Consider the following 21,031-nt stretch of genomic DNA (forward strand, 5'->3'; position numbering starts at 1 on the left):
GAACGTTCCAGACTCCGAAAAGGAATAGGTATGTGGTACGGTAAGTAAACCGACTCCAAAACAACACCAATGGCAATTTTTATCAGTTTTGGATTATTTAAGAATTGTAGGAAGAAAGAAGTAGTATGAAAGTGACACGAGCCCCCCACGAGAGTGGAGGGTGCCCCCCCTTACTGGGCGCGCCCCCTGTCTCGTGGGCACCTCATGTGCCTCTCGGACTCCGTTTTCTTGCACATTATGTATTTTGGTCAGCAAAAATTCATTATATACACTCCCAAAGGTTTTGACCCCCGTATCACGCAAATATCCTCTGTTTTCGTTTCGAGCTATTTTTTGTTGCAGATCTAGAGCATTATGGCATCTCCAAGCGCTCCCAAGGACAAGTTTTTCGAGAGGGTTATCAACCCCTATGTCGCGGAGGTGCTGCAACACCCTCAAACCATTGAGATGCGTGAGGGGGTGCTGCACATCCGTGATGTGGAGGGACCCAGGTGTACCGGAAGCGTGGAGACGAAGCTCGAAGCTGTGGAGCAGCAAGTTTTCAAGTGCCAAGGGATGGTGGAGCGTGGACCCAACGCTAACCAGATGATGATCACAGAGTTCACCAACAACCACAAGCTAGATGTCAAAGTCATTGAGGAAACCATCTTCAAGCTTCAAGAGAAGATCGAGCACATCCAAGCCCAGATCTATGACCTGCAAAACCAGAACTGTGAGTATGAAATTGATTCAAAAGGATGAGTTTGGCTGCATATTTAAGGATCCCGGAGACTCGATCATCCTTCTATGATGGTGAGCCTATGCCTTGGAAGACGGACGACAAGCCTACATCATCAAAAACTCCTACTTCACCTTCTCCGAGGACATAATCACATGGGTATGGGCGCTCCCCCTTGGCAACTGCCAAGCTTGGGGGAGGTGCCCCGGTATCGTATCACCATCACACTCCTATCTTTACTGTTTTATTTAGTTCGATCATTTTAGTAGTATCTTGATCTAGTGGATTGAAGTTTTGATATCAAGTAGTTTTGAATTTTGCTTAGTGATCTCTTTTTGTAATCGAGTCCGTGAGCTATCTATAATAAAGATTAGTGTTGAGTCAAGGGCTTTGCTTTGTTGCTATGATCTTGAGAAAAATAGAAAGAATAAAAATAATAAAGAGTTCATATTGATCTTATGGATAGTAATAACTTCACACATAGAAAGTATGAGGCATAAAGGTTGTTGAGAGCTGATAAACGTAGTTTTGGTGATCGTTGCAATTAATAGGAAGTAATAAGGGAAGAGAGGTTCACATGTAAATACACTATCTTGGACATCTTTTATGATTGTGAGCACTCATTAAGTAGGACATGCTAAAAGAGTTGACGATGGACAAGGAAGACAACGTAATGGTTTATGTTTTCTCACATCTCAGTTAAAGTATGTTGTCATTGACCTTCCGAACATGTTGAGCTTGCCTTTCCCCCTCATGCTAGCCAAATTCCCAGCACCAAGTAGAGATACTACTTGTGCTTCCAAATACCCTTAAACCCAGTTTTGCCATGAGAGTCCACCATATCTACCTAGGATTGAGTAAGATCCTTCAAGTAAGTTGTCATCGGTGCAAGCAATAAAAATTGCTCCTTAAATATGCATGACTTATTAGTGCGGAGAAAATAAGCTTTATACGATCTTGTTATGGAAGCAATAAAAGCGACGGACTGCATAATAAAGGTCCATACACAAGTGACATATAAAGTGACGTTCTTTCGTACTAATATTTTGTATATCCAACCCTAAAAGCGCATGAAAACCTCTGCTTCCCTCTGCGAAGGGCCTATCTTTTACTTCATGTTCTTACTTTATGCTTTTATTTTGTGCTTGAGTCAAGGTGATCTTCACCTTTCCCTTTTTCATTTTATCCTTTGGCAAGCTCCTCGTGTTTGAAAGATCGTGATATATATATCCAATTCGATGTTCATTAGCATGGACTATTATTGTTGACATCAACTAAAGGTGAATACCTTGGGAGGCAACACAATAAGCCCCTATCTTTCTCAGTGTCCGTCTGAAACTCCATAACCACAAGTATTGCGTGAGTGTTAGCAATTGTAGAAGACTATATGATAGTTGAGTATGTGGACTTGCTGAAAGCTCAATTGTTAACTCTTTCTAATGTTATGATAAATTGCGATTGCTTCAATGACTGAGATTATAGTTTGTTAGTTCTTAATGAAGTTTGTGAACCATACTTGATATTGTGAATTGATTGTTACTTGAGCATAAGAAATTATATAATGGAATCTATACATGTTGCTGTTATAAGAATGATCATGATGCCCTCATGTCCGTATTTTATTTTTATCGACACCTCCATCTCTAAACATGTGGACATATTTTTCGATATCGACTTCCGCTTGAGGACAAGCGAGGTCTAAGCTTGGGGGAGTTGATACGTCCATTTTGCATCATGCTTTTATATCAATATTTATTGCATTATGGGCTGTTATTATACATTATATCTCAATACTTATGGCTATTCTCTCTTATTTTACAAGGTTTACCATGAAGAGGGGGAATGTCGGCAGCTGGAATTCTGGCTGGAAAAGGAGCAAACATTGGAAACCTATTCTGCACTACTCCAAAAGTCATGAAACTCCATGAAACCTGTTTTTGGATTTATTAAGAATTATTGAGCGAAAGAAATACATCAGGGGCCCACACCCAGTCTAGGAGGGTGGGGGGCGCGCCCCCCTTACTGGGCGCGCCCCTGTCTCCTGGCCCCCTGGTGGCCCTCCGGTGTCCATCTTCCGCTATATGAAGGCTTTTACCCTAGAAAACATCGTGGACAAGCTTATGGGACAAAACTCCGCCGCCATGAGGCGGAACCTTGGCGGAACCAATCTAGGGCTCTGGCAGAGCAGTTCTACCGGGGACACTTCCCTCCGGGAGGGGGAAATCATCACCAACATCATCACCAACGATCCTCTCATCGGGAGGGGGTCAATCTCCATCAACATCTTCACCAGCACCATCTCCTCTCAAACCCTAGTTCATCTCTTGTATCCAATCTTGTATCCAAAACCACAAATTGGTACCTGTGGGTTGCTAGTAGTGTTGATTACTCCTTGTAGTTGATGCTTATTGGTTTACTTGGTGGAAGATCATATGTTCAGATCCTTAATGCATATTATTACACCTATGATTATGAACATGAATATGCTTTGTGAGTAGTTACGTTTGTTCCTGAGGACATGGGTGAAGTCTTGCTATAAGTAGTCATGTGAATTTGGTATTCGTTCGATATTTTGATGAGATGTATGTTGTCTTCTCCTCTAGTGGTGTCATGTGAACGTCGACTACATGACACTTCACCATTATTGGGCCTAGAGGAGGGCATATGGAAATAATAAGTATATGATGGGTTGCTAGAGTGACAGAAGCTTAAACCATAGTTTATGCGTTGCTTCGTTAGGGGCTGATTTGGATCCACATGTTTCATGCTATGGTTAGGTTTACCTTAATACTTTTGTTGTAGTTGCGGATGCTTGCAATAGGGGTTAATCATAAGTGGGATGCTTGTCCAAGTAAGGACAATACCCAAGCACCGGTCCACCCACATATCAAATTATCAAAGTACCGAACGCGAATCATATGAGCGTGATGTAAACTAACTTGACGATAATTCCCATGTGTCCTCGGGAGCTCCTTTATCATTATTAAAAATTGTTCAGACTTATCCTTTGCTATATAAAGGATTGGGCCACCTTGCTGCACTTTATTTACTTTGTTTACTTGTTACTCGTTACTATTTATCTTATCACAAAACTATCTATCACCTACAATTTCAGTGGTTGCAGAAAACCTTACTAAAAACCGCTTATCATTTCCTTCTGCACCTCATTGGGTTCGACACTCTTACTTATCGAAAGGACTACGATAGATTCCCTACACTTGTGGGTCATCAGGCGTAGTCCTCGGTCAAGCCAAGGTGACCAGTCGAGCTGGTGACAAAGAAGCCGACGTCGCAGTTGACCCGCAGTCGAGCCATTGATCCTTTTGCCGAGCACACAGTGGAACTCTCAATGAAAGCACTAATGTCGGTGTCAAAACCGGCGGATCTCGGGTAGGGGGTCCCAAGCTGTGCGTCTTAGGATCAATGGTAACATGAACACGAGATTTTACCCAGCTTCGGGCTCTCTTGATGAGATAATACCCTACATGCTGCTTGATTGACTTTAATGAGTATAGGGGTTACAAGAGTTGATCTACCTCGAGATCATATGTTGTGGTCTTAGCCCTAGAGGTATGATGAGTAATGTCATACTCTATCGACTAGCCTGGCCTCGGTTTATATAATGTACCAGAGGCCCAGGATAACAAGAGTCCTAGTCGAATACGCTGGTGGGGAGGAGTCCTTGTCTTGATCACCAAGTCTTGTAGAATCTCTCTTGTGTATACTTCGGCTATCAGAACTCGCCCATGAGTAAACGGCCATGGGGGTCCTCGGCCCAATCCAACTGATCGGGAGACGGCGTGGTGAGTACCCCGTAGTCCAAGACACCGTCAGGGGGGACATGTAGGTATTAAGGTAAATGATGAAATCGGGCCATATTTAAAAACATTCAAAGGGTTGAGACAAGGTGATGCTATGTCACCTCTGCTTTTTGACCTGGTTGCAGATGCTCTGCCTATTATAATTAACAATGCTTTAGACCATGATGTAGTTAAAGGAGTGTTGAGAGGGGAAAATAATAAAGGTGTCAATATGCTTTAGTATGCAAATGACACCATATTTCTGATTAAAGATGATGTGGAAAGTATGAGGGATCTCAAATTCATTTTGGGAGCTTTTGAACAAATGTCAGGCCTTAAAATAAACTTTCACGAAAGTGAATTAATGCTGTTTGGGAAAGCTATAGAGAAACAACTATTATATCAGGAAATTTTGACATGTAAGATGGGGAGCTACCTATCAAATATTTAGGTATGCCTGTGTCAGATAGTAGAATTAGGAACATGCACTGGAATTGTGTAACTAACAAAATTGAAGAAAGGTGCAACTGCTGACAAGGGAAGCTGTTAGGCTCTATTGCTGGCAGAATAACCTTGGTGCAAGCATGCTTGCCAAATATTCCACTCTTTATGATGTCTTTTTATGCTATCCCAAAAGGGATTATTAAAAAAGCAGATTTTTTCATAGCTAGATTGGTGTGGCAAGAGGATGAAAATGTAAAAAAATACCACTTGGTTAAATGGGAGAAATGCTGCTTACCTAAAGATGTGGGAGGATTGGGAATTCTCAATTTGGAAATAATGAATATTGAATTATTGGCTAAATGGTTTTGGAAAATGGAAACAAAGGAAGGCTTGTGGCAAAGTATAATATGCAGGAAGTATGGGGGAGGGATGCTTACCCTTGATAGCTAAGAAACCAACAGACTCCCAATTTTGGCCAAGTCTTATGAAAATAAAAGAATATTCTATAAATTTGTCAAAAAAGAGTTAGGATATGGAAAAAATACCAGATTTTGGGAAGATACCTAGGTGGATGATAAACCTTTAAAAGAAGCTTACTCTAGAGTCAATGATATCTGTTTTGATCACAATATAACTGTGGATGAGGCTATACAAAAATGATGGCAAGGATTTAAATTTAGAAGAACCCTACATGGGGAAACACTGGAGTTATGGAATAGCTTAAAAAGCATATGTGAGGAGGTGACAATGCAGGGAGGGAGGGATAAAATCACATGGACCCTAACTGCAGATCAAAAATTTCCTGTTGGATATTTATATAGAAGATTTCTGTGGAAGACCAAAGTGCCAGCAAAAATTAGAGTTTTCTTGTGGCTAGTCAACAAAAAGAGCATCTTAACCAGAGATATTTTATTGAAAAAAGGGTGGAAAGGAGGGAAGAGTTGTGTGTTTTGTGGAAAAGATGAATCGGTTGATCATCTGATTTTCAATTGTTCAGTAGCGTCTTTGCTGTGGGGGTTGATGAGATGTGTATGTGGGCTTAGAACCACTCCCCTCAATGTAAGAGATTGTTTTGGGGGGTGGCTAGGCAGGTTTAGTAGGGATGATAGGAAGCTAGTAATGGTGGGGATATCTGCTTTGTTCTGGGCCATTTGGAACAGTAGAAATGGAATTATATTTGAAAATAAAAGTATAAATGATCCTTTTGCTATAATCAAACTAATGAGTCACTGGTTGATTGATTGGCCTATCTTGCAGACAAAGGAGCCGCAAAAAAAGGTGTTGGAGCTGAGAGCAAGACTGCTAGAGCGGGTAGCAAGTGAACTCTATACAGCGATGCAGGAGTGGAGAATCAATGTGGCAAGGCTGGAAGGATTAAAAAACTCTGGCTCCTGCTGAAGATGTGGCTTCGACCATGCTATGTTGCTTTAGTAGTCTTGTTTTTTTTTTTTGGTGTCTTTGTGTAATATGTAATCCCATGATGTTGGGGTTTGTCAGACTATGTTGGCTTTTGGTTTGGTGCTTCGTTGCGAGATGTTGGATCTGATAGTTTAAGGGCAAATACTCTGGTTCGATTTTGGTTTTCAATAATGAAAATCGGAATGGGGAATCCCTTCTTTGATAAAAAAAAACAGTAGAAGTATGAACAAATCATATATATAGGACCGCATTTAACTTCCCTTTGTTACCAAATACATGTACAATGGCAAATGAACCAAACGACATTCTTATATACTACTCCTACCTTTTTGAATTTTCCTCACCAACAACACTGTTCTAGAAATGGTTAATATGAAAAAAATACAAAAAAAATCTTATCACAAAATCATGTAATTTCCTTCCATTTTTATCGCTCGGCTTCGCTTGGCGATGTACAGTACTTATGAGCATTTCGTCACTCCGCATCCTCTTCGATGGTGCTGAGCGGCTTGAGCGCCTTCTTCGCCGGCGGAAATGCCGCCACGGCAGCCTTCTTGCCGATTTTCGCCGGGCTAGCAGAGGCTTTCACGCAGTACTCCCCGAGGGTCCTCTCGTTCAGCTTCGCGTTAACCTGGGCGTCCACGTCACCACGCCCGCTCTCGGCGTGCACCGGCGTGACGCGCACCTTCCTGATGCCAGCGCCGCGTCCACGCGGCCGCGCTCTCGCCGCCAGCGCCTCGCTCGCGCGCACCGCCATGGCCGCCATGTCGGCGCTCGACAGGGGCCGCCCGAGCATCGCCTGGGGGAGCACGAAGTATATCTGGCCGGGACGGAGCAGCTCGCCGCCGCCGAGCGCCGGCACGTCCTCGTCGAAGTAGAGCGCGTCGGAATTGCACAGGAAGAAGGGGCCACCCGCGCCCGCATTGTCTGCGCCGAGGACGTCGGAGACGCTGACGGGGGAGGAGGTGGCGAACTCCGTCAGCGAGCCGTCGGCGGCGATGACGCGGGCCGACGACGGCTGCTGCTGAGGCGCGACGTTGCTCCGGTGGCTGTGAGAGAGACCTGATCCCATCCACAGTTTTTTGAATACAGGTTGAATGGTTTGGGTGTTTGGTGACGACGGGACGCGGAAAGACCATGTATATATAGACGACGCGCCAGACGTGGTTGGATCAGGAAACGAGTTGACATGCATTTGCATTTCGATCCCTTGGTTTCCTGTTATTGTGAGCTTGCTACGAACTTCTTCTCGATTCAGATTTTCTTATTATGGCGATGAGTTGGTGACGGAGGGAGAGGACTCGTCCTTTCTTTTTGTTCGGTGCCAAAGCAATCTTGTTTTCTGCCACTTAACTGATGGGTATACTATGTGTAGATTATTTTCTCCATCGGTAACACGGGTGCGTTCATTGAAAATTGGCTAATAACTTTTCTTTTTACTTACTACTCATAGTTAAAATGGCGTGCTTGCACCCAACAAATTCATACCCGTATGAAAGATGAAGACTATCTTGACAGTGAAAACCAGCTCATAGACTAAGTTTAAATGATGGCCAACCACTATTCTCCAAATATATGACACTGTATATTATATTATGACAGGATATGTTCTGCGGCGAGTTGAATCCAATGCCTTGTACTCCCTCCGTTTTTAAATATAAGTCATTTTTAGAGATTTTAATATGGACTACATACCCAGCAAAATGTGTGAATCTACACTTTAAAATATGTCTACATACATTCATATGTAGTTCGTATTATAATCTTCAAAAAGTCTTATATTTAGAAAAAGAGTGAGTAGCCATCTTACAGCAAACAATATAACAAAGCACGAGAAACCGGACCCATCCCATCCCATGAAGCTCTACCATTAGTTAATAACTATTGTGAAGTCAGCCTAACCAGCAAATATATTTTGTTTCCAAGTCAAGCTGGTGAATTTTTGCTATAGTCTATTTCATCAATAGTCAAAAGCTTAAAGCACGTCGGGAAAATTAGAAATGTGCGTGGCCTCTCCCCCAAGAAAGAAAGCCCGCCTGCTTTGTCCTGTAAAATAGTAGCTCCACAGGGACCGGGTCGCAAAGTCTACAGGGACGAAGCGCGAACCAACCAGGACGGATGGACGGACGCGGCCGGCTGGGGGCGGGCTGTGGGCGCTGACGCGGCGGTGAACCGAACGCATCGCCGCACGTTGTTTTGGATATGTATAAGTACGTATCATACGACCTACTCCAACGTATATACATATATATATACTACGTATAAAATATTTTCGGTACTATCATAACTACCGTGCGTTTCGCTTGGTCCGCGTGCGTGACTCACGGGCCCGCCCGTCACGCACGAAACCGCGGGTCCCCTCTGTCTCGCCTCCGCCGCACCGCACGCCTCTGCTGCTGCCGCTGTGCGCTCCACTAGCGCGTATCGTATTCGGATCACTGCATGAGCCTACCCGACGCGACGCAACTGGTTTTCCTTCCGCTTTCTGGCCGGTTTTCTCCTGTTTCGGGGAGAAATGGCATGCATGCGGTGCGGTGTTGCTACTGCTGCGCCGCATCTCTCAACTTTGGGTCACCGCCGGAGCTAAGAAATTAAGGTCTTTTATCGCGCGCGAGTAATCTGCATGTTGTGTATTTCGATGGCTTGTAATAAACTCTATTCTCTCTTATTTAATGGACTAGTAAGCATGCACGTGCAACGCACGTTCGACAATGCAATCCATTTTCCGAATTCCACCTTCGTCTGCACATTTTCTTTTCAAATAGGTAAAGGAAAAATGCAAGGAGATTTGTAATGAATAACCATCATTTGGGATGATAAGTACAACATATTGCAAAATTAATTGTTCAAAACGAATAATCTGATAAATATTTTCAGTCAATGTTTAGATCATGCGTAGTGTTGTGGAAATCCCACCAGTACAGTGCTCAAATCATCAAATAACATCTAATCGAACACATGTATAAAATCAGGTAGTACATTTGTACCAGCAGGGTGGACAACCTGTTCCTCTCTACATGCTTGCTTCTTTAGATCCAGAGTCCATCAAAAACAGAAGTCTTCCAGCCTACATGTGATAGGCTAGAATATCAACAACTTAGAAACGGCATAATAATCATCAGAAGAAAATTAAAAGATCATAATCACATTTTATTTTCACACATTGGTGCCACTTGTCTACTATATCACTAAGTTCCTAGGCCTGGAGGCCTCTCATTGAATTGAGGACATTGATTTTGGATTGGGTTCCAAATTTGGACTTGGTAAACTATTTTTGAAGTAGCTTTACAGGTGTTTAATTTTGAATTTCCTTCGGTTTTGACTGGTTAATGATTTCTGAAAGCAACAACCAACAACCAGCTTATAAAAATATATACATCAGTCTTGCGCACCCTCTCATCACCTTCAAAATAAATAAATGCCAACATGCGACATTGTAACACCAATATAATAGATTATACATGCGGTCATTACATACATGTGGATTAATTTGCAGATAACATATAATTATACCCCAAGAAGGAACCCATCATATTTCCCACACGCCAAACCATTATTTTCTATGAAATCCCAATAACACCAACCACGCAGCGCGCTTCCAAGCCTTATAGTTTGGGATTAATTTAACACCAAAATAATTGCTCTGACATTACAGGTGGACATTTGTCTAAAAATAAAATCAAAAGGCAGCAATAGTCCAATCCAAATATCTTTATAATATGTTAGTGAAAATTGCAACTTCCTATAAACGATTTACAAAACATGTCAATTATATTCCAATGCTTGCCAGATCTCCTGTACAAGCAATGCAATCTCTCATTCCATGACCAGAAAATACGGCAGGTCATATAATAGGATCAAAGTAATAATAAATGACTTTAAATAGGACTATCGGGTTCTTCTTTGATATTCACATAGAATTTAAAGAAAAAACAATCTGCTACTGAACCAGAATTTTTCATATACTCCATTTCATCTGCAGTTTATAAGAATCGATTGTGATCAGATACCTTGTGTACATAAGAAAATCTGCACAAACAAACAAACTTGCAGTTTGCTTGGGGTTACATAAAAATGTTGATAACAAAATCTGCACAACCAAACATTAGAATTATCAACTCGGGACATGAAGCATGTAAGTATAATTGTATGAACGTAAGTGCAATCAATTCTTATAATTTTACGACAAGTTAGAGGTCAACTTCTGAAGACTAACTACACATATCTGTTAGAACACTGAACTAACTATATTTGATATTCCATTGTGGTATCTTCAAATCGAGCTCAAAGATCATAAATACTAATCACAAATCAGGAGGAAGATGGAACAATTAGTCATCAAGGTCAAGAAGAAGCCTCTCCCTCCGAAGAGGGAAAAAGAAAAGAAAGGAAAATGGATTACCGGGAGCTTTAGGGGTCGGCTGTGAGACACTAACGGAGCCGGGCCATGATTAACCGCGCAGAACCCTAGGTCGCGAGTCAGGTGAGAAATGACACATGGAAAGCTTGCTTTGTTAAATAACTATTGTTGTGCACTGGTGCAGTGCTTATGTTGCTCCAACTGCATCTAAAGTCCTATCAATAAAAACCCTAAACTCGAACTCTATCACATCAATAAAAACTCTAAAGTTGTAGCAACATATTTGATCGAACAGTGAATATGGACTTGAAAATGATATTGAGAGTACATCAAACTGAAACATTAGTTCCTTCAAAATTCAACGCCGAAGATCTATATATGTTCTGTGTCGTCATGTATCCGTCTATCTGTTCCACATTCCAAAAGGAAATAAGCACGTCGAAACTCTGCTCTCCATACAATCTGGTGTATCTGTCCTACCTGTTCCATTGCCCATTTACGTTTTACATGGTCTTCTGTTTACCACAGTAACTAAATCATGCCCAAAGAACTCAGTCCTCTTAATTCACAACTTGGTACACACAAAGCTTGCATCCTGAGCTAAAAAAAAGCAACTGAGCGAGCATAAAAAAGCAAACAAGCATCTATCTTAATCAGGTAGAAGAACCACGATCCGACCCTTAGATCGTACTGTATTAAAAAAATAAGCGAGCACACTTGTAGGCAAAAGAAGCAAGCGAGCAACCATCTTAATTAATCAGCTGGACCAAAGTGATTACCTGCAGGCTTGCTACATGCTGAAGCTTTGCGGGTGCAGATAAGTTGTGCGGAGGCGCCAGAACGCGAGGATCATGGCGGACCTGCGGCCAGTTTTCAATAAAGACGGGTTATCCGGTTCAGTTAGTACCTTGGTGTCGTCTAGACCGTGGCCTGAAGCTCCATTGGCACATGTGTCGTGGCCGGTGCGTCGGCATGAAGGTGAACGACGAACAGAGGAAAGTTACCGGCTTCTCCCGCTCATGGATCAGGTCAGCGGCCACGTGTGGGACGATAGATGGGGGCGTCAGCGTTCGTGGGGCAGTAGAGGGGGAGCGGCCGGTAGCCTGCGCTTGCGTCCATCAGAGGAGGAGCGGCGGGCGGCGGCGGCGGCTGCGTGCGCTCGCGTCGGTCAGAGGAGAACGGCTGGCGGTGGCGGCGGTCCGAGCGGCAGGCTGTGACCAGCGATAGCGTCCTTCAACAGTGAGTTCGTGGTCGATGCCTTCTGGCGAGAGACGGCGTGCTTGATCCGTGGCTGAGGACGGCGACCGCCAGCAGGAGGTTTGAGGTGGAAGGTGCCAAGGGTGGCGCCGAGAAAATTGGGGGTGGGTGGAGAGTGGGAGGATCTGCGGCAACTCATCCGATCAGATCGTGTGGGGCGGGTAGTCATGTACAGAAGGAAATCATGTGCGTGATTTCAGGACCGGGACCGTAACCTCATCAGATCAGTTCGTGGGGGCGGATAGCGATGCACACGGTGGCAGACGACGGCAGAACATTGAATCTAAGCCGTCAGATGCTATGGCAAACCATCAAAGTAACGTAGACTCTTGGATTTCATTAGGTGGGAATGATCCAAGGGTACTGGTTGGTCTGTGTGCACTATTGTTGGTGGCTTTAGAAGAATTCTAGTTTGCTTGTTTTACAGTAGTGGAGATGGAGATGAGGCAAAGCGTTTGCCTCCGTTTCAAAAAAAAAAGCACGGGATGTACCAGTTTCCGGGTGGGTTTCACAAGAAAAAAGCACGTTTCGAAGAAACTCTATTATCTCCGGCTCCGGGTGGGTTTCTTCTTCGTGCGCGCGTGTGGTGTTTGCGTGCTCGTGCACTCGTACCAGTGCTTCGCAACCTGCAAAGCATATGCAGGGGGCACTGGATCGGAGTTGGAGTACAGTCAGTGTGTCGGGTCGGGAGCCGGGAGATGGCGCGAAATCCTCGTACCACGTGCAGTGCGGGCTTGATCGATTTTGCGGTGCGAGGACACAACGGAATGAGCGTACTCTACTATACGTCCTCGCGTCCTGCTCCATGTCCCCGACCGATGGTTTCGCTCGTTGGTTCGTTGATGACTCCGATCATCACAGACAGCCTAGCGCGGCTGTCGCGGATCTGAGGGCGAATGAAGCAGGTCTCTTGGCGTGGTCGCAATCCACAACGGAATGAAGCAGGTCTCTTGAAGAGGGTCCAGTCCAGTGTTCGATCAACGGCAACAATAAAATAATAAACCGGACCCGTACGTACGCACTCCTACGTTTCTTTCCCACCTGGGACATGGGCTGCAGGTGTGACCCGGTCGTGCTTCTCAGCTTCGACAATGTACTACTGTCCGTACTCTGCATGTACGCGCAGGTAGGTATCACACCGTTCACACCTTTTCTTCAGCAATAATGCTAAACATACAAAGAGTTACACGCAATTACACGCTGACTAGGATTTTTTTCATCTACTAACCAATCACAAACTTGCCCCTCCTGATTTTCAGGACGGGTGGGCCGTCTCCTCATCTATTGATCAATCAAATTAACCCTCTTTGTAAAATCTTGTAGCTCTTTTGTACGTGTAGCATTACTCGCACCACTCCCGCTTGCAAGTAGTACGTACGGACGCCAGACTGGAGATGGTACATTTCCAATGGTATTTGCCCACCTGACGCCGTGACGCGACTCATAACAAGGGCCGACGGCCGTCGACGATTCGTGGTACTACTTATGGCACGGAGCTCCTGGAAACTCAAAGTTCAAAAGCTCTGTCTATTCCAACGCCGCCTTGATCGCGGGTTTCATTTCAATAGACGGGTAGCGGTAACAGTGATGAAAAGATCGATGCAACGCAACCCACGTGAATGAAAGGAAAGACATAGCTGAACGGATAGCTCAAAGTCGAGCCCTGTCGCGTCTCCTGCTGCCAGTGGACGTGAACACATGCTCTGAACCCGCACTTGACCGCACCAAAGTTTCTCTCCGCCTCCGCCTCCCAAATTGATCAATTCCTCTGCTTACCTCGCGTCGTTCCAACGCCGATTTGTAAATAAAAGTCAATCCAAAGGCCCAAGCCAAACGCGGTTCTGCAGCATGCTGATAGCAGCGGTTTATGCAGCCCCCATTTGGAGCATACCGAGTAATTAATCAGGGCTGATCTCTATCTAAAAATGTTATCACCAGCGCCGCGGCCGCCACAAGCCCAGACAGCGACCTCAACGGCTCAACGCTTCCGAAGGCTGACGGCTCCTCCGGGGAACCACATCTTTTTCTTCAGGCAGGGCCAACATCGATCCAATGGTCGTTGTGTCCCCTTCGAAGTTTCTTGGATAGGAAGTGTGCGACTTGTCAACCGGGGCTGTGACTTTTCTGGACGTTCGAACCGTTGGATTCGTTAGTTTAGTTGGTTGGTGTACTTCGTTGGTTAAGTTCTTATTAGGATTGCAAATCACCGCCAAAAGAAAAGAAAAATACTTCTTGGAACTATGTACTTAGATTTGGCCAACTTTTTTTTTTGAGGGAAAGCCGTCATGGCGGTTTATATTTCATGCACAAAAAGTGATACATCGTTTGTTAACACATCTACTAGAAACTCCGGAGGCTTCGATTTCCAAACAATTGTATGAGAGAACTTCGAGTTTCTAGCCAATAAATCTGCCGCCGCATTGGCCTCCCTAGGGCAGTAGGAAAACATAATAGAAATAAAATTTCTAGCAAGAAAAGAACATTCTTCATAAATTGCGGCTGCCGGGCCTAGCGAATTACCACCCCCTTGCATGACTTCGACGACCTCCATGCAATCGGACTCGACGCAAATTTTATTGCACCCAACTTCATTTGCGAGTAAGAGCCCATCTCGCATCCCTCTAGCTTCTGCCGTAGCCACGTCTTCCACAAAAGGGATATTACTGCATGAAGCTGCGACGAAGAAACCAGCTTCGTCTCGTAATATTGCACCCGTACCCCCTGTTCCCCTATCAGGATCAAAAGTGGCATCGACATTAAGTTTGGTAACTCCCTCCGGTGGCTTACTCCATCCATATCTTCTCAGTTTCGCTTGCTTCGACTTTGCCTTGGAAAAATTCTTAGCAAGAGCTAAAATTGCTTGCGTTGACCTGCTTGGTTCATACACATATTCACCATGAGTGTAGCAGCGTCTTTCCCACCAAACGTACCACACTGTAGTGGCCACAAGGTCATTGCGTTGAACATCAGTCATATGAGCCATGTTATTGTTAGTTGATAGAAGAAGATCAGCCAGCACCGATCCGCCATCCCTTTCCAGCGCACACATCTCCTGAACCACATCTTGCAGTCCCAATATCCTCCAGATTTCTTGAACTCTAGGGCACAAGAACATGGCATGTCTAATACTCTCACAATCCAAAGTGCAGAGAGGACATTGAGAGCTTGTGATCATATGCCTGTTAGCAAGGACTCCATTACAAGGGATGGCGCCAAGCAAAGTTTTCCATACATGAATTTTTATTTTTGCCGGCACACGCAATTTCCAAATGGTACGCCAAACTGGACTAGTACTTGAGGCTTGTATAGAGTTAGTCATCCTCAACTTTCGTCCGTGTTGATGCTCCCACTCTTCATGGTATGCCGATCTAACCGAAGATATTCCACTTCTATTATGGTGCCATGACATAAAATCATCCATCATCCCCAAAGCCAGTGGGATATTTAATATGCGTCGCACATCAATAGGCCAAAACAACTCCGATATCAACTGTTCATCCCACACTCTATTTTATGTATCAATGAGTTCATAAACTTTTGTGATCACAATGTTACCTCTTGGCGTCATTAACTTTCGAGTAGGACTACTTGGTATCCAAGGGTCTTCCCAGATGTTAATTTGTGCCCCATCTCCAACTCTCCAAATATGCCCTCGCTTAAAAGACTGAATTCCACTCCATAGACTCTGCCATGTATAAGAACTACCCTTCTTAAGGCCGCAGTTAAGAAGGTCTCCATCAGGAAAATATTTGGCTCTCAAAACTCTAGCACATAAAGAATTTGATTCACATAACAACCTCCAACACTGCTTTGCGAGAAGAGCCAAATTAAAACAATGCAAGTCTCTAAAACCCATTCCACCCTTTTCCTTTGGGACACACATTTTCCACCAAGCAAACCAGTGCATGTGTTTTTGCAGATCATCATCTCCCCACCAATATTTAGACATAGCTGTGGTGATACTATTGCAAACCTATTTGGGTAGTTTAAAAACTGACATAGCGTAAGAAGGAATAGCTTGTATGACAGCTTTAAGTAGCACTTCCCTACCTCCATAGGATAACAATTTTTCCTTCCAACCTCTTATTCTATTCAAAACTCTGTCAATGAGGTGTTGAAAACAATCTGTTCTGTCCACACCTACAATTGGAGGCAATCCCAAATATTTATCCGTGATGGCTTCCACCATGATATTTAGTGCAGTGCAAACCTCCACTCTAATATCAACAGGGGTGCAAGGACTAAAGAAAATACTGGACTTGGCCTCGCTCACCATTTGTCCAGAAGCTGCACAATAATCATCAAGTGCCCGCCGGAGGCTGATAGCATTAGTGGCGTCTGCTCGCATAAGGATAAGAGAGTCATCCGCAAATAAAAGATGAGATACCGAAGGAGCATCACGACACACCTTCACTCCCATAATATTACCAGCCTCCTCCTCATATGTGATCAAGCTTGTCAGGCCCTCAGCACAGAGCAAAAACAAGTATGGTGATAAAGGGTCTCCCTGTCGGAGTCCCCTGGAAGGGACAAAAAAATCAGTTAACACATTGTTTACTCGTACCTGATATTTCATTGTACGTACACATTCCATGATCATTGCCACCCAGTTTGGTGTGAACCCTAGACGCAACAGTATGGTCTCCAAAAAAGTCCACTCGACCATGTCATATGCCTTGTGCATGTCAAGCTTAACCGCACATGTCCCATATTTGCCCGTAGTCTTCTTTTTGATTGCATGATATGACTCAAAAGCTACCAAAAAATTATCCGTGATAAGACGTCCCGGAACGAATGCACTTTGATTGGGAGATATAATCTCGCACAAAATATGTTTTAGACGATTAGCTAGTAATTTTGAGACCTTATACACCACGTTGCATAAACTGATTGGCCGAAACTGAGTTATGACTGATGGATCATCAACCTTCGGTATGAGCACGATAGTGGTATCATTCCACCCTTCTGGAATCTTCCTAGAATTAACAGCCATCAGTACTTCATCAACCAAATCCTCACCAATGATATGCCAAAATCATTTGTAAAAAACAGCATGTAACCCATCCGGACCAGGAGCTTTTAAATCACCGATATTAAATAAAGCTTTTTTAACTTCCACTCTTGTATAGGGCTTATTCAGCTCGTCATTCATTGCATTAGTCACTCTCGGCTTCACCTTCTCAACAACATTCAAGTCTGGAGCAAGCACACACCCCGTGAATAAGTTAGAGAAGTACGTTGCAACATGTGTTCTAATTGCCTCCTGGTCCTCGATCCATGAGCCATTATCTTCCTGTAAGCGCTTAATGAAATTTTTCTTGCACCGTCCATTTGCTGCTATGTGAAAAAAATCAGAGTTTCGATCCCCGCGAGTGAGCCAGACCGCTCGGCCCCGTTGCATCCAGTAAAGCTCCTCCTGCTCTAGTAGCTTCTCAATCTCCAAGTGTAGTTCATGTTGTCTAACCACTGCATCATCTGTTAAGGGACCTGAGAGAACCTCGTTTAACTTCTTCTGTAACTCCCTGAGTCTAGTACGTGGTCCCTTAAGAACCTCCCTATCCCAACAGTGTAATGCATGATGCACATCAGCCGTGAGCACAGCTAATGATGCTGTACCAAAAGATTTTCGAGTATCCCATGTTGTTTGAACAATCGTCTCTATACTTGATTATTGCAAGTGGGCGCTGCTAGGCGTCATCGGGTTGATTAAAGGGAAAGTTAAGCCACCTCCATGGCCGTTAGATGCGCCTATCACAGCCGTCACTTGGTCCTTGCAGATCCCACATCGTTTCCCCGCACTCTGCAACACACGCATTCCCATCTCAAGCATCGCTCCCCTCGCATTGACAGTCGGCCACCGCTTGCCATTGACGCCGTTGGTCGTCGCTCTCCGGTGATGCTGCAAAGCAACACTCATCCCATCTCTTGTGAGCTGCAACGGGCCGCCACCGGCAAAATGCTTCATCAGAACACCGGGAAACCACCGCCTAGCACTTCATCGCAGCACCGGTTCGCTGCCAGTGACTGCTCCATTGCAGCATCGAGTGTTGCATCGTAGCTTCCAGAGCCTTGGCAAGTGCTCCATAGCAGTGTCGGAAGCTCCGTAGCAGCGCCAGGAACCGCCGTCGAGCGCTCCATTGCAACCCAGGAGTCTTCGAAGAGTGCTCCATTGCAGCGCCCGGTGCCGCATCGCAGCTACACGAGCCGCCAGCGAGCGCTGCCTCAGTGTTTGCCCCTTGCTCCATTGCAGCGCCTGGAGCAACATCAAAGCTCTACGAGCCACCGGCGAGCACTCCATTGCAGCGCGGGGAGTCTTCAAAGAGCGCTCCATTGCAGCGCCAGGTGCCGCACCGCAGCTCGCAAGCCGCCGGCGAGCGCTGCCTCCGTGGTTGCCCCTTGCTCCATTGCAGCGCCCGGAGCCGCATCAAAAGCTCCGCGAGCCGCCGGCGAGCATTGGCTGCATTCGTGGTTGCCTCTTGCAGCATCTGCATCGTCGCGCGGCGTCACGGCAACACCCGGTTGCAGCACCTCCACTGACCATCGTTGCCCTGTACAGCAACCGCGGTGAGCGCTGACCGTCCTTTTGGTTTGCAACAGCGTGCAGGAGCAGCAGCTGCAGAAAAGTGGTGTTCCTCCTAGCGATGCACACGAATGGGGAGTAGAAGCTTGCAGCAGCGGCGGCCGTCAACTTGCCGGCGTTTGCCCGAAGCCCGGACTAGAGGAAGGGGAGGACAAAGAAGAGAATAAAAAATATGGGAGGAAGACGAAGTATAGGGGAGAGCAGAAATGATTGGCTCTGCTCTTCGCTGGTTGGGGATAACGGAGAGGGCTAGCGGTGTGTGGGGCATAGCTGACCTGGGATACATGTCGATCGCTCCAGCCGGCTTACGCGTCGCGTGGTATCAGCCGGTTGAAACATAACCTTTTCCTTATTGCAAACTTAGATTTTATATCGATATAGAGCATCTACAGCAGGACTTGGCAAATCGGACCCCTCAAACGCCCAAGACGCGTCCGCCGACATCGACCGATCACGCCTCAAATATTTGTTTCTACAATCAGATACCTCAAATTAGAAACCACAAATTCATATTATTACATGCAACATGAAACCTAATCTAAGCGAATCTCGCCCGGATCCGCCGTGCCCATGTCCGGCGGCTGGCTACGCTGTCCAGAGTGTTAGTACGGTCGCCGACAAGTTAGAGTAGGGCATGGGTCTCCCATGCCCTACTCTTCCTTGTCGGAGCCCGGAATCTGGATGGTGCCGGTGGATGTCAAATCAATGATGGATCCGTCCTGGGACGAGCCGGCGACATCCTCCACGACGCGGTTGCGGCGCCTGAAGTGGTGTACCATACGGGGTGTCGGAGAATGCGACTCCATCTCGTTGACGTCCACCACAGTGAGGGCTTCCGCCGCCTCTCGTGCTTGCTGCCTCGCATGACAAGCACACCGAGCCATGTTTGCTTCTGATGACACCCAGGATGAGTCCATGGCCTCGGCGTGCCAACAGAAGAGTTGCGCGTTCGCCACCGCATTCGGACGGTGGACGGACCGCTGTAGGATCGAAAGTATGTCTAGAAGGGGTGATTAGACTACTTGACCAAATAAAAACCTAGCTTATTCCCAATTTTAATTCCGCGCAGATTTTAGCAACTTAGCACAGTCAAGCAATCAACCTACACATGCAATTCTAAGAGTATAACAGCAGAATGTAAATCATTGCATATAAAGGTAAAAGGGAGGAGTTTGGAGGGAGCAAACGTAATATAGACATGGAGATTTTTGGCATGGTTCCGATAGGTGGTGCTATCGTACATCCACGTTGATGAAGACTTCAACCCACGAAGGGTAACGACTGTGCGAGTCCACGGAGGGCTCCACCCACGAAGGGTCCACAAAGAATCAACCTTGTCTATCCCACCATGGCCATCGCCCACGAAGGACTTGCCTCACTTGGGTAGATCTTAACGAAGTAGGCGATCTCCTTGCCCTTACAAACTCATTGGTTCAACTTCACAATCTTGCGGAGGCTCCCAAGTGACACCTAATCAATGTAGGAGACACCACTCTCCAAAAGGTAATAGATGGTGTGTTGATGATGAACTCCTTGCTCTTGTGCTTCAAATGATAGTCTCCCCAACAATCAACTCTCTCTCGCAGATTTGGCTATGGTGGAAAGATGATTTGAGTGGAAAGCAACTCGGGGAAGGCTAGAGATCAAGATTCTTGTGGTTGGATTGGAATGTCTTGGTCTCAACACATGAGTAGGTGGTTCTTTCTTAGAAAATGAATGCTGGAAGTGTAGGCACGTTCTGATGGCTCTCTCCACGAATGAAGAATGGGTGGAGGGGTGTAAGGCATTCTTGTCCCTCAGTAGTTTTGGTGATTGAGGACAGTGCCTTTGCGGACTAATCGTGTGTATTGAGCTTTACAGATATATCACGACAAAACACAAGACGATTTGATGCCCCTCGAAGATTATTGAAGACGACGTTTCTCTACGGTTCGGTTCGGTGGAGTTGAGTCATAGGAAAGCCGTACTATCAAGAGGGGGTCCGCTTTGGAAAGGTTTGGGTGGAATCTCACATACACGTTCCCTTTGCACCGCCTTTCCTCGAGCTCTTTGGAGTGTTCCTCCATCTCACCTTGTCTCTGCGAAATGAAGGTCTCCGTGTTGCTCTTCTCAGGCTAGCGGTAGTACTTCTCTTCAAAGCGGTACTACCGCAGGAGCCAGCGGTAGTACCGGGCTCCGGCACGGTAGTACCGTAGCCTCCCACGGTAGTACCGCTCCTCAGAGCAGTAGTACCGTGAGCTCTGGGCTGGCACCGTTGCTCAAGCGGTAGTAGGCGCGGATGTAATTTTTTACATCCGCGCTCTATGCGGTAGTACCGTGGCGCCTGGCCAGGTATAGTAGCAGGAGTGGAAGTAGGGGCGGATGTAATTTTTTACATCCACACCCTTCACGGTAGTATCGCGCCCTTGGTCGCGGTAGTTCCGTGTCGGATTTTCGCACAACAATTTCTCAGC

At 45.6% G+C, this 21,031-nt stretch overlaps 1 protein-coding gene across 1 annotated transcript; it reads right to left on the minus strand.

Annotated features, from left to right (window-relative positions):
• Positions 1 to 6,602: 6,602 nt before the first annotated feature.
• Positions 6,603 to 7,482, minus strand: LOC123160725 (uncharacterized). Its single transcript, XM_044578571.1, has one exon. The coding sequence runs from the start codon at positions 7,451 to 7,453 to the stop codon at positions 6,857 to 6,859; it is 597 nt and encodes a 198-aa protein (XP_044434506.1). The 5' UTR covers positions 7,454 to 7,482; the 3' UTR covers positions 6,603 to 6,856.
• Between the last annotated feature and the right edge of the window lie 13,549 nt (positions 7,483 to 21,031).

This window comes from Triticum aestivum, chromosome 7B, assembly GCF_018294505.1.
Source record: "Triticum aestivum cultivar Chinese Spring chromosome 7B, IWGSC CS RefSeq v2.1, whole genome shotgun sequence".
Lineage (NCBI taxonomy): Eukaryota > Viridiplantae > Streptophyta > Magnoliopsida > Poales > Poaceae > Triticum > Triticum aestivum.

Coding starts and splice junctions, on each gene's coding strand:
- LOC123160725 (XM_044578571.1), bottom strand. CDS start 7,453: ATGGGATCAGGTCTCTCTCACAGCCACCGGAGCAACGTCGCGCCTCAG.